Below are 12938 nucleotides of genomic sequence, written 5' to 3' on the forward strand. Positions count from 1 at the left end.
ATGGATCCTTCTAGCACCGGAGCTAAGGTAAAGCTGTATGTGTCCTAGGATACATTTGCATTTCTAAACTGGTTCTATATGAGTTGGTTTCACTCTGCCTCAGGGGTAAAATTATATAAAGCACTATTTGATAACAGTGGAAAGTCTGTCAGAAGGTGCCCTTGCATTTGCATGTATTTATTTACATTTTGGTCTCAAATCTACATTTACATAGGGGTTAGTCCCCAAAGTCTTTTAAATGACAGACCAGAGATCATGGTCTCATGGTTTCTGAGTTCAAGCCCCGCATTGGGCTCTGTGCTGGCAACGTGGGCCTGCTTGGGATTCTGTGTCCCTCTCTAGCTGCCCCTCTCCCCTTGCTCTCTGTATCTTTCTCAAAATAAATAAAAAATAAACTTAAAAAAAGACAGACCAAGGAAAGCAAGAGTAGAGGTCCACAAGTTTTAGGTTCTAGGACAAAATGCAGCTTTCTGGAAGGTATTTCTAATATAATAAAGTCCTTGGGGTACCTAGGTAGCTCAGTCAATTAAGCATGCCACTTTGGCTTTGGTCATGATCTCATGGTTTGTGAGTTTGAGCCCTGTGTTGGGCTCTGTGCTGACAGCTCAGAGCCTGGAGCCTACTTCGGATTCTGTGTCTCCCTCTCTCTCTGCCCCTTCCCTGTTCTGTCTCTCTTTTAAAAACAAATAAACATTTAGTATAATTAAGTCCAACTTTCAGATCATCCCCTGATCTGACTGGCATGAATTCAATGAAAGCCCACTCCTCAGAAGAGGACGCTGCCAAAACAGAGCTGCCTTAGCACAGAGTCCATGGGGGACAAGCAATGGCATCAGTAGACCCAGCACTTCTGGTGGCAGTGTTGGCAGACTAAGCCCTCGCCACCTCTGCCGAGGCCCCAACACAGATGGGCAGTAACAGCAGTACCTTCAGCAGCTACCTGTGGCATCTTTTGTCAGTATCAGTGGGTGAGTCACTAAATTTGGCAGTGGCAGAGACCAGAGAGAACTCCCCAAAAAGCTACAAAAGAGAAAAGGAAAATGGTATCTGTCACATCACAACTAAGGACCACTGCTGTATATGAATGACCTACTCTCAGAGACACAGAATTGGAGAAGGGTGGTGGTGAGGTGGGAGGGGGAAGTTCTGCACAGCAAGTCACGGTAAGAGCCAAAGAAATGCAGTTTGGTGATTGTATTCATGAAGCTTCCTCCCCTCCTCCTCCTCCCACCGCCTGGCCCAAGACTGATAGGATATAGGAAACACAGGATGGAATAGAAAAGTCTAAGTTTGTGGAAGAATAAGCTATAAATCTGAGATTTGGCCACCCGTGCTTACAGAAGGCCCATATGGGGCAATTTATTTAAGTTTAATCTTTTTTTTTTTTTTTTGAGAGAGAAAACATGCACAGGAGAGGGGCAGAGAGACAGGGAGAAAGAGAATCCTAAGCAGGCTGCATGCTCTGTGCGGAGTCTGGCTCAGGGCTCTATCCCAAGAACTGTGAGACCATGACCTGTGTCGAAATCAAGAGTCGGATGCTTGACCGACTGAGCCACCCAGGGACCCCCTGGATGGGGCACTTTATAACAAGGTATCACTCTTAGGTTACTGGCATTTGCTACTCAAACTTATACATGAAGAATCAGATTCTCAGCCACTTCAGCTACAGCCCAGACCCCTGGAGGTGCCACTGAGCCCACAGGTGTCCCAAGCACAGGGCCCACCTTTCTCCGACTGCTGTTCCGTGGACATTTGCTAACAGAATCCTCACCCTCGCTCGCTGCTTCATTAATGGACAGCAGCACATTGCTCAAGATCCATGGTTCAGATTTTCTTGCTTGACCTTCTCTTTCCGGATCACCAACTATTTCTTTAAAACATTGAGTTAATACTATTAAATCCTTGAAAATGAAAACTAGATGTAATTGTGAGGCTCAAGCAAGGGAGACTATATAATTCCATCCTCTGAGGAAACAACTTGGATGAGAAATGAAAAGTCCTCGGTTTAAGATTCCACATCTGTCACCTCCCAGTTGCATGGTCTCAGACTTACCCTAAGTCTTATGTGAAATGGAAATAATCATCATTTCTGTGTCTCAGAAATATAGACCCCAAAGGGGATAAAGGGACTCTACTCAAGATGCTTGGGATTCCCTTCCCTTCCACATTCCTTGCTTGTAGAATCTAGCCATCACCATACCCAGCCTGAGAGGCAGCCTTACTAACCGCACGACCCTCTCACTTGGCCACTAAAGCCCAGGTGGACAGCTGAACCAGGCTCGGCCAGTCAGAAATGTGTCCTCTTCATCCCTCAGCTCCACTTCCCTTTGTGCCAGTGAGCTTCATTGGCAGGCAGGCAATCCACCATGATGGTAAGATGGCCACCAGCAGCTCCAGGCTGACTCCTACCGGCTTAATAAATCCCACAGAGAACTCCTTCTTTGCTTATAGTTCTGGTCAGACTCCCAGGGATGATTCTGATCAGCCTGAACTGGGTCATACAGTCACCCCTAAATCAATCGCTGTTGCCAAGGAAATGCAATATTTTCTTCACTCAGGTCTAGGTCATGTGGTTTCCCCCGGAGTGAGGGAGTGGTATCAGCCTCACCTGATTCATAGAAATGGAGAACTGGGGCAAGAGAGTTTGCCAAAAGAAAATCAGGGAGTTCTGTTGCCAAAAGAAGGGGCAAGTCATCCCCGGAGAACTTTTAAGAGCTAGTCCATGAACACCTGAGGTGGAAAAAGAGAAGTAAACTTTCTTTGGGAAGGAAAACCTCTTTATTTTAACAAGGGCAGAGTGACCAATAGACAGAGAGGCAGATGCCCCCTGGAGCCAGCCCTCACCCACCTCACGAACATTTATCACGCCCCTGCCTTGGGGAGCTGGTACCTGGGGATGAGTCAGTCACTGTCCCGAGGCTCAGCCTCCCCACCCACGGGCTCACTGCCAGCTCCCTGAGTCATCCCCTGCCCCACCCGACGTGTTTTGCTTTTCCCACAGTTCCCTCGAGTCTCCCGGGACAGATGGCTGGCTGCTGGAGCCCAGGGAAAGAACGAGTGTCTTTTAGAAACAGGAGTGCCACTCCTGTGAGCAAAGCCCGCAGACGGGCTGGCTCAGGTGGGTGGGGGTGGAAATTATTCTCTTCGCAGTTCCTGGCGCACTTAAAAACCAGATTCTTTCTTATAAAGAATTGATTCATATGCAACCTCTGCCTTTTAAAAAAAATTTCTCTGTTTAAAAAAGAAATAAAACACAAGACCAAAAACAACTTCATCATTCTTTCAAAGCCAGAACAGCTCAGACATCTTTTCCTGCTGACGCCTCCCCCTTGCTTTCCTTCCATCCTCTTTCTCATGTACCTGGGAGCCAGCTTAGCACCCTGTCCCTGTCTGCTCACAGCACAACACCAGCAGCACACTGACCGTGCTTTCCGTGTGGAGTGGTGGCTAACTGTCGGGCTGTCTGGCTAGCCCACCAATCGGGGGATGCCTCAGAAAGGTCACAAATGATGCCCTGCTCCTTTCGTTCTCTAGAGTCTGGCTCATAGAAAATCCTCCCCAAGTGTTTCAGCAAAAGAGTGAAAACGAGCAAGCTGTTACTGCTTTGGGAGCTGACTATGGAAAGATCATCCATAGTGGAGTGAATTCTCAGAGGCAAAGGTGTCCTGTGGGGAGTAATGAAGACTTTTGCTTCTTAGCATAATTTTGAGGGGCTTCTCTACTACAGATAATTGCAGAGACCACTCTGAAGAGCCACGAATATCCATACTAAAAGGAAATGTTTTTCGGGACTTGTGCAGGAGGACAAACCCGAGGTCTTACAACTCACTTCAGGGGGAAGCTAGAGCGGCCTAATTACTGTCAAAATTGTTCCATGTTTGCATATAATATGAAACATTCACTAAGTGCTTTATAATTAACCTGCAATTAATTTTGATTTTTATGCAGTTGTGCTTTATGGAAAAAAATTCAGCAGTATAAATATAAATGAAGAATAATAGGCTGTAGCAGACTATCAGGGTCTGAAATCCTCTAAAAGACAATAGGGCATGTGATTTGCTCGTTTCTTTTAGAAGCCATGTAGAGGTATTTTAAATGTGTTTGGAGAAGAGAGTAATAACATCCTATTATCCTAAATAATAGCAATAAAATGAATCACAGTGGAAGAGAGAATAATTCAGATCTGCTTTACTGTGCTATCTGGCCGTACACCCTGGAAATTTTTTATCTCCTCACCTTTTGCTTAATAAATGTTAACTGAGCATCTATTGTCTGCTAGGCAACATGTTTTTCACATGAAGAAGATGGTGAATGGAAAGGTAAGTCACTTACCCTAAGCGTCATGGACTGAAACTCATTAAAAGAAGCGAGAATTTCCAACTTCTTATTTATTTGCTCAAAGCAGTGTCTTCCCACAGACCATTCTTAACCATACTGCTGTAGTGGTCACACAGCACCTTCTGCTTTACAAGGACCCTCATGGAAATCCCGCTTTCCGGGCTCACAGTAACTGTCACGCAGGCAGGCTGATCATGGGTCCAAGTTTGCAACCCAGAAAGTAAGGTGCCCAAGATGACACCAAAGGCCAACAGTTGAGCAGGAACCGAAACCAAGTTTCCAGGTCTGACTCTAGTTCTTTTTCCAGTTACTCTGCGTTTAAACAGGAGGTCTGGCTGGTGCTGCTAAAAATGGCTTGAGGACCCAACTCTGGTGAAGGCGTGTTATCAAGTCTTTCTAAAACGTGATCTCATGTATGTTTGTGTGGGGCCGTAAGAAACTGAAGGTTCGAGATTGTGAATTTTGGCACCCATCCTTTCCGCCACTCATGTGACAGAGACTTTTCCCATTCACAGAATCCAGCCAAGGAAAGATGGAGTCGTGTGCGGAGCAGTGGCGGTGAATTGGAGGACTCTGCGGCTGCGCTGTAACAAGCTTCGAACAACCACGCATGGAAAATGCGCTGGATTCTAAATCCTTGGATGCTTCTTAAGAGCTCCTCTGGCTCTTTAGAATCAGACACAAAAATCAATGGCACATGTCCTTGAAGAAATGAGAGCCAGAAGACACTTCTGGCTTTGCCAAGTGAAGATTTTCCTGAAGTGTTCCTTGGAATGAGGTTGATATTTAGCATTCTTAAGTGAGCGGTGAAGCCTGGTGCAATATAAGTAGTTGTGACTTAGTGGCTGGTGACAGGGGATTCCACCCATCTGTCCTTCTGCCCTCTCTGTGTTCTGTGTTATGACTTAAATGGCCTCTAATAAATCCTATCTGTTTACCAGACCTGGACACTGTAAGCATCACTTACCAGAGCCATTAACGCGTTAATGCCTTTTGGGTGGGTTGTGGAGAAAGGGATAAAACTCTTAAGGGTAAGGGATGTATTTCCACTGACTGAATTGTCTCCCTTTGGAATTCCTACGCTGAAGCTCTAGGTATCTGGAGATTGGGCCTTTGGGAAGTAATTAGGTTTAGATGAGGTCATGAGGAGAGAGTTTTCTTGATGGGACTAGTGCCCTTAGAGAAGGCACCTGGGTGGTTCAGTCGGTTAAGTGACTGACTTCAGCTCAGGTCATGAGCTCATGCTCTGTGAGTTCAAGCCCCACATCGGGCTCTGTACTGACAGCTCAGAGCCTGGAACCTGCTTCAGATTCTGTGTTTCTGTCTCTCTCTGCCCCTCCCCCACTTGCACTCTGTCTCCCTCTCTCTCAAAAATAAAAAACATTAAAAAGAGAGAGAGAGAGAGAGAGAGAGAACCACCAAAGAGCTTGATTCCTCCCTCCCTTTCTCTCCATCTGCCTGCACAGAGCAAAGATGGTATGAGGACACAGCAAGAAGCAACTGTCTGCAACTCAAAGATAGAATCCTCAGCAGACACCAAGCCTGCTGGACTTTCAGATCGAGCACTGTCAGAAATATGCCGCCCAGTCTTAGTTCTGGAAGCCAGCCCCATTGAATAAGATATGTCATCTAGTGGAAAAGGATGAAATTTAGCACCACAAAATCTGTCTCAGCTCTTGTCCTTGCTTAGCCTCTCTGTGCCTCAGTTTCCTTATCTGTATAATGAGGTGCTATACGTCCCCTCACTCCCAATATCACAAGGTCATGGTGAGAATCCAGCAAGATGAGGTTTGTAAACCTCCAACAGAATTGCTTTTTTGCTCTTTGTTGGAGATCTCTGATAATGTGTTGCTGGAAATCTGCTAATGTCAAAATCCAAAAATTGTTTAGGCAAAAGAAGTAAAAACATGGGAATGGAAAAAGAGGTAGGTTAAGAAAGCTCTACTTATTTTTCTTTTAAGTACTGGAGGGTTGAACTTATGCAAGCGAATTGCTTTAAGTGAATTTTTATAGTGTGGTTGTCTAAAAATCAATCTGACTGAGCTTTCAAAATCTTGCTTGAGGGGCACCTGGGTGGCTCAGTTGGTTAAGCGTCCGGCTTCAGTTCAGGTCATGATCTCACGGTTTGTGGGTTCGAGCCCCGCATCAGGCTCTGTGCTTACAGCTAGCTCAGAGCCTGGAGCCTGCTTTGGATTCTGTGTCTCCCTCTCTCTCTGAAACTTCCGCTGCTCCCACTGTCTCTCTCTGTCTCTCAAAAATAAATAAAAACATTAAAAAATTTTTTTTTAATCTTGTTTGAGTTTCTTTATCAGAACTCAAAATTCTTGTAATTCTACTTGCTTATATCACATGATTATTTTATAGTTTATAGTGTTTATATCATATATGGTATTTTCTATGACACTGATAAGCAGAATCTGACAAATAATTGGCAAATAATCAGTGTTAGGAAGTATATACTGAATATGAAATACTGTAAATAAGATGTAAATGACCTGAGGTTAAAAACGGTACCTGTTTTTCAGGAATGAACTTATCCTATGTTAGCACAAATGGCACCTGGTGGCAGCAGGCAATTCTTAAGTCTGGCTCTTAATGGACTTCTTTTCTGACTTTTTAAAAATATGTATTTTTTAATTTTAGAGCAGATTTAGATATATAGAAAAACAGCAGAGCTAGGACACAGAGTTCCCATAAACTCCACACCTAGATCCCTCTATTATTAATGTCTGTCACAAAAAATGAACCAACATGGATACATTATTATTAACTAAAGTCCGTACTTTATTCAAAAGTCCTTAGTTTTCATTTGTGGCCCCTTTCTGGTTCCAGAGTCCCATCCAGGACTCCACAGTGCATTCAGCTGTCATGTTTTCTTTAGCCTCTCCTGGCTTTGATAGTTCCCAGACTCTCCTTGTTTCTGATAACCTTGATGATTTTAAGGAGTATTGGTCAGGTACTTTGTAGAATATCACTCTGGTTTGTCTGACGTTTGCTCATGGTTAGACGGAGGCTATGGGCTTTGGGGAGGAAGATTTATAGACACTACTTAAATTTGGAGATATTCCAGCAGAAACTCTGACAGTTCTCTGGCACAAGGAAAACTGGGTTTGGCCTGAAGCAGCATGGTCCATGGTGAACATCTCACAACTGGGAAAGTGTTGCAAATACAAAGAGAATCTTCCAGTAAAGTTTATTCTCCTTGTGGGCTTAACTAATCCTAGGATGCCATGGATTGCCACAGATCTCTTCATTATGTTAAATCCTTTCTTTCTGAAGACTTTCAATACAATTTCCTGTAGTACATTTTTGTTTTGTTTTGTTTTGTTTTGTTTGGGTGAGGTGAAAGACTTTCATTTTTGTAATAGAATATAATTTGCAAACAGTATTTATTTGAGAGAAATCCTCTTATAGGCAATGTTAGTGAACTACCTTAGATATCTGAAACCCCATGTTATCCCAAACTCATGATAACCTTAAATCATCAAGGTTATCAAAAACAAGGAAAGAACATGGGGTCTGTGTGCTGGAAAGAACTCTGTAACCCTGCTTCTCACAAACACCCTTCACCAGTGGAAGGGGCACATTAATGAAGTCTCTCCCACACCAAGAACCTGGGATGTGATTACAAGATGGAATGGAAAATGCAGTCTCTGGATGCAGGTCATTCCGGGACAGGCTGATAGTATACAACTCAGGACAACCAAGTCTGAATTTGAATGCAAGAAACTGCAGGAATTGTGAAATACTCCTCTCAAGAATTAACTACTTTATTTAATTTTCTACAGAGGCGATGCTTTAGTAAAAGGGAAAACAATTTTCCAAATATAGAAAAAATAAACATATGTAACACACATGCATTTGCTCTGTCTGTAGTTTGGTTTTTACAGTCGACAAACATGCCTTGATGTATGTGTGAGTGTTTAGTGACTCAATGACCTTATAATCCCACTGTAATCATTGTAATGAATCTTTTCTGTGCAGGTATAACAATAATAGCTCACAGTTATTTACAGCTTATCTGTGCTTTACATATTTTATCTCATTTAACCCTACCTAGCTAGATACTCATTGTCCTATTCTATACAGGAGGATATTGAGGCTTAGAGACATCAAGTATCCTGTCTTAGGGTATGCAGAGAAAAGTTAGGATTTGAACTCATGGCAAGGACTGTTTGGATCTGAAGTCTCAGGTCCTACTGGGTTAAGCTACCTCTGTGTCACGGAGTTTATTTCAAAATGCTTTCTGGGAGAGCAAGGACCATATCTCTTCTTTTTTTAATAGACAGGGTCTCACAATTTCATTCACATGGCACAGGTGTAGTCATATTTGAAAACAAGGAAGAGGAGGATGTATTATTACTACTGATTACCACTGTCACGGTAAAAAAAAAAAAATATATCAAATACTCTCATCTCCTAATTGACTCCCAGGCCAATAGTAAGGTAAAAGAAGGCCAGCCACTCAGCAGCCTTGTCACTGGGACTAGAGTGAAGGGGCTCAAATCTTCATGTCCCAAAATACAATGCATTAATAGAAAATATGAGGTACAGAAAGGCCAACAGATCAGAAGATGATTGTCATTGAGAAGAGAGTTTGTTACAGTTCCCAAGAGAAGGGGACATGCCACATGGTGGGGGCCACACGGGGAAGCACCAGGGTCAGTCAGGTGGCAAAAGAAGGTGGAGGGTAGAGAGAGGGACTATGGGCAAGGGCCTTTGTTGTGGTTCCTACGGCAAGGAGCAGGTGGGGCAGTGTGAACAGTCTTGGGACTGGCTCACGTGAATGACTTCAGCAGGCTCAGGGCTGGGCCTGGTTGTCTGGTCTGGCCCTGGAGCGGTTAGGGCAGGTGGAGTGTGAGGGCCCAGTAAAGGAGGCGGGGTGCAGTGTGGACTCTGAACTGATTGGCTTGTATTTGAAAAGCATTCCTGGGCAAGTTGTTTCCTATTTCTAGGAATTGGCTACCCCTAGGAGGTAGAGTCCCCTTAAGGTCAGCAAGACCCCAAAATGTCGAAACATTTGAATACAGAAAATAAAAGACATGGTTGATAGACTCCTGCTAAGAGGATTTCTGGCCATTCTAAGTTGGGAAAGGCATATTTAGCTGAAAACAATAGAGATGGGTCTTAACGCCCTGTAAGAGAAGCCCTCATATGTAGAAGAAAAACAAAACCAAAACAATGAAAACTGGAAAGTTAAATGCAACTACTTTGGCCTAGATTACTGGGTTACTTTAAAAAACTTGTCACAAGTTAGAGCTTCATCAAAGAGCCCAGAAAACTTAGCATCAATCAGGCATTAGGCATTAGAGGGTAGAATTGCAACTATTTCTCTTAAATCCAATTCATTAACAAGCTGTGTTCTGTACTTTAGTGTACTCTCTCTCTCTCTTCCTTCCTCCCTTCCTCCTTCCTTCCCTCCCTCTCCCTCTCTCCCATAAACACATACCAATAGTCTGCCTGAATGTGAGCTCATCTATCAGACACTACCCATCTGTTTTCCTAACACACTGCATATCACACACTGTCAAGAGTCTGTGTTTAGTGGCTCCAAGCTGACATGGTTGAAATGGGCCTTTTTATTTTTCACAAAAGCTACAGCAAGAAATACGTAAGACAAAGTAGAGTTAGACCTGCGCCTTTGGCCTCCCAGATCCTTTAATACAGAAGCAGTATTTTTCAAGCCCAACCATGCTGTTTACTCTAGGAAGAGTCTTCTTCGTAATCATGGCAAAATAAAAAACCACATTATCTCAAGTTGTGGCAAATACTTTATTCTCCTCATCAATGTCTCAAAACTGTCAGAAGCCAAAGCTTGAAAAAGTCCTGTGGCAATAAATGTGAATGTTTTACAAATAGAAGAAAGAAATTGCAAGAGGTTATGTTTCTGTTAACTGTATTTCTGGTGAAATCCTCAACCAAACACAAATAAATTAGACACAGTGCCGATAGAAGTAAAAGAAGTAGTCTGTGAAGAATATCCCAGCAAAATAAGGATCCGTGGAACAGTCAGCTAAATCCTGTCAGAACAGAAAAAAAAAAGAGAATGACTGATGTAAAAATTAGTTAAAGTAATTGACTGACTAAATTTAATTGATTGATTGATTTAATGGTCTGTTTCTTTCTCACTGGAAAGAAAAAGAAAAAGAATAAGAAAAAACAAAGAAAACTTACCGGGGCAGCTACACGGAAGTGGTATGTGCTATCAAAGAATGGGGCTACAGGGAGGCTCCAAATGTGCTGATACCCCTAAACAATGAATGAAAGAGAGATCCCCTTCATAACCACATTTTACACTCCGTTGAAAGACTATAGCCTGAGAAAGCATTTCTTTGACTACTCTAGGAAAGGTATCCATGACAATAGCTTTTGATAGGAATTGCTAAAACAGTGGGCAGCTTCTGAAGGACACATAGAAGATGCTGAGCAAAGCTCTGGGACCAGGGTCAGCCAGCAAAAAGGAACAGCAGCATTTGGTCCGTGGCATCCTTCTCCTGGTGGGGAACAGAGGCTGTGCCACAGTTCTAGACACATTTCTTCTGGAACAGGGACAGAGTGCCCCGGGGCTGGAAAACATTACCTGTGTCATCTCCTGGGAGACCTCTTGGTGGCTTTGTATCCCTTTGGCTTCCCTTTTGCTATGGAAACATATATTTCCAAGGGTGAAATTGCACTGGAAGACTATCAATGGCTCTGTTGTGCTTCAAGAGACAAAGGAGAGAAAGGGCAAATGGAAAGCAGTTACCGGCTCCACTAGGCTATACCTAGATAAAAAGAGGTGTGAATGGGAACATAACGGGGCAATCCATTCAAAGTTTCAGATAGGCATTTTATTACACAAAGCTCATCATTGCCAATACACCTGTTCACATCTCATTATTAGAGAAAGAAACTCAGTCTCAGATGATTACTGTTATGGACTTAATGTTTGTGTTCCCCTCCCCCAAATCCATATGCTGAAATCCCAACCTCCAATGTTCTGTGTTAGGAGGTAGAGCCTGTGGGAAGTGATTAAGTCTTGAGCATGGAGCCCTCATGAGTGGGATTACTGGTCTTACAAAAAGGACCTCAGAGAGCTCTCTTGTTCCTTTGCTATATGGGCACAGTAAGAAGGTGGCCTTCTATGAAACAGGAAGCAGACCTTCACCAAATGCCAAATCTGCCAGTGCCTTGATACGGGACTTCCCAATCTCCGGAAGGGTGGAAAATGTTTGTTAAGGCGCTCAGTCTATGGTATTTCTCTTATAGCAGCCAGAACTGACCAAAACAACTACTGGGGTAGCATAGGATAGTCTCTAAGACCTAATCTCATGACTTAAATCACTCCAGCATCAGAAGTTCAGATTTGAAAATACTTTCTCTTCTCACTGGCAACTGAATTTGCATCTACCTGAAGTTTCCAGGAGTTCAGTCTACACCCCTGACCTGAGTAGATACTGTTTGAAGCAGCAAGGTGAACAAACACAGGAAGGGATGTGGGGGTGAGCCCCATTAGAATTTACCTCCCTTTAAAGCTATCAGAGTAGAAGTCCTGCCAGAAAGAATGACTCTCCTCTGGAGGTTAGCCCATTAATTATCAGCAAGAGGCTGAGATCCATCTGTCTTTGGAAATGATCTTTTTGCACAAGTGGGACACCCTACAATCTCAGTTGAGTATGTGTGTTGTTTTTAAATCACACATTTTGGACAAATGGTTCTTCACCTAAAAAGCCTAATTTAGTGGCTCAAGATGATCTTCTGCCATGTCAGCTTACTTCCCTCCATCAAAGCTAGGAATGAAGGAGGAACTGCTATTCCAGGTTACTCAGGGAGCGCTGGAAAACAGTACATGGAGCTCTGGCTCTGAATGAAGGGTGGTCGGCTGTGAGTCATGAAACACTTGCTGCTTGAAATAAACCTTTCCAAGGCAAGCCCTTGGGTTGAGTGTCATGAACTCATTGTAGAGGCAAAGTTGATGAGGGAAGAAGTATGAAGCCCAACTGAAATAGAGAAGGCACAGATGGAGGAGGAGTAACAGAGCAGGGAAGCAGAGGGGGAGTGTGGAGGGCAGAGGAGAGGGAAGGAGAGGCAGAAAACAAAGGGGAGAAGAGAGCAAATGGGGGGGGGCGCAGAGAAAAGGAGAGACTATAATCAAGAGACACAAAATGAAAACTATCTATGTCCTGATGACTACTAGCTCATTGCATAATTTGAGTGAAGTGGGTTGAATGTCTTAAAAGTACCACAATTATTTTAAGTATTTGGTAAGAATAGATTAAATTACCTTTGAGATTTTTGAAGGAAAGGTATTGATAATAAAAGCTACCACTGGGGCGCCTGGGTGGCTCAGGTGGTTAAGTGTCTGACTCTTGGTTTTGGCAAAGGTCATGACCTCATGGTTTTATGAGTCCAAGCTCCACATCTGCGATGCCAGCACAGAGCCTGCCTGGAAATCTCCCTCTGTCCCTCTCTCTCTGTTCCTCCCCCACTCACACTGTCTCTGTTTCTCTCAAAGTAATTAAATTAAAATAACTTAAAAATTTTATATAAAAAAGATCTACCATTTATTAAGTGCCTAATACGTGCTACAGAAAGGGCAATGTTTTTACATCTCTCATCTC

At 43.4% G+C, this 12938-nt stretch overlaps 1 protein-coding gene across 1 annotated transcript in view; it reads right to left on the reverse strand.

The window, feature by feature from the left end:
* Positions 1 to 10091: 10091 nt before the first annotated feature.
* Positions 10092 to 12938, reverse strand: part of MYRFL (myelin regulatory factor like) — a 120986-nt gene continuing 118139 nt past the window's right edge. Inside the window, exons 23-25 of the mRNA XM_029955454.1 lie at positions 10919 to 11039; positions 10513 to 10587; positions 10092 to 10358 (exon numbers count right to left, since the gene is read on the reverse strand). Coding sequence (XP_029811314.1) covers positions 10272 to 10358; positions 10513 to 10587; positions 10919 to 11039 — 283 coding nt within the window. The 3' untranslated portion in view covers positions 10092 to 10271. The remainder of the gene's footprint in view (positions 10359 to 10512; positions 10588 to 10918; positions 11040 to 12938) is intronic.

This window comes from Suricata suricatta, chromosome 10 (genome assembly GCF_006229205.1).
Source record: "Suricata suricatta isolate VVHF042 chromosome 10, meerkat_22Aug2017_6uvM2_HiC, whole genome shotgun sequence".
Lineage (NCBI taxonomy): Eukaryota > Metazoa > Chordata > Mammalia > Carnivora > Herpestidae > Suricata > Suricata suricatta.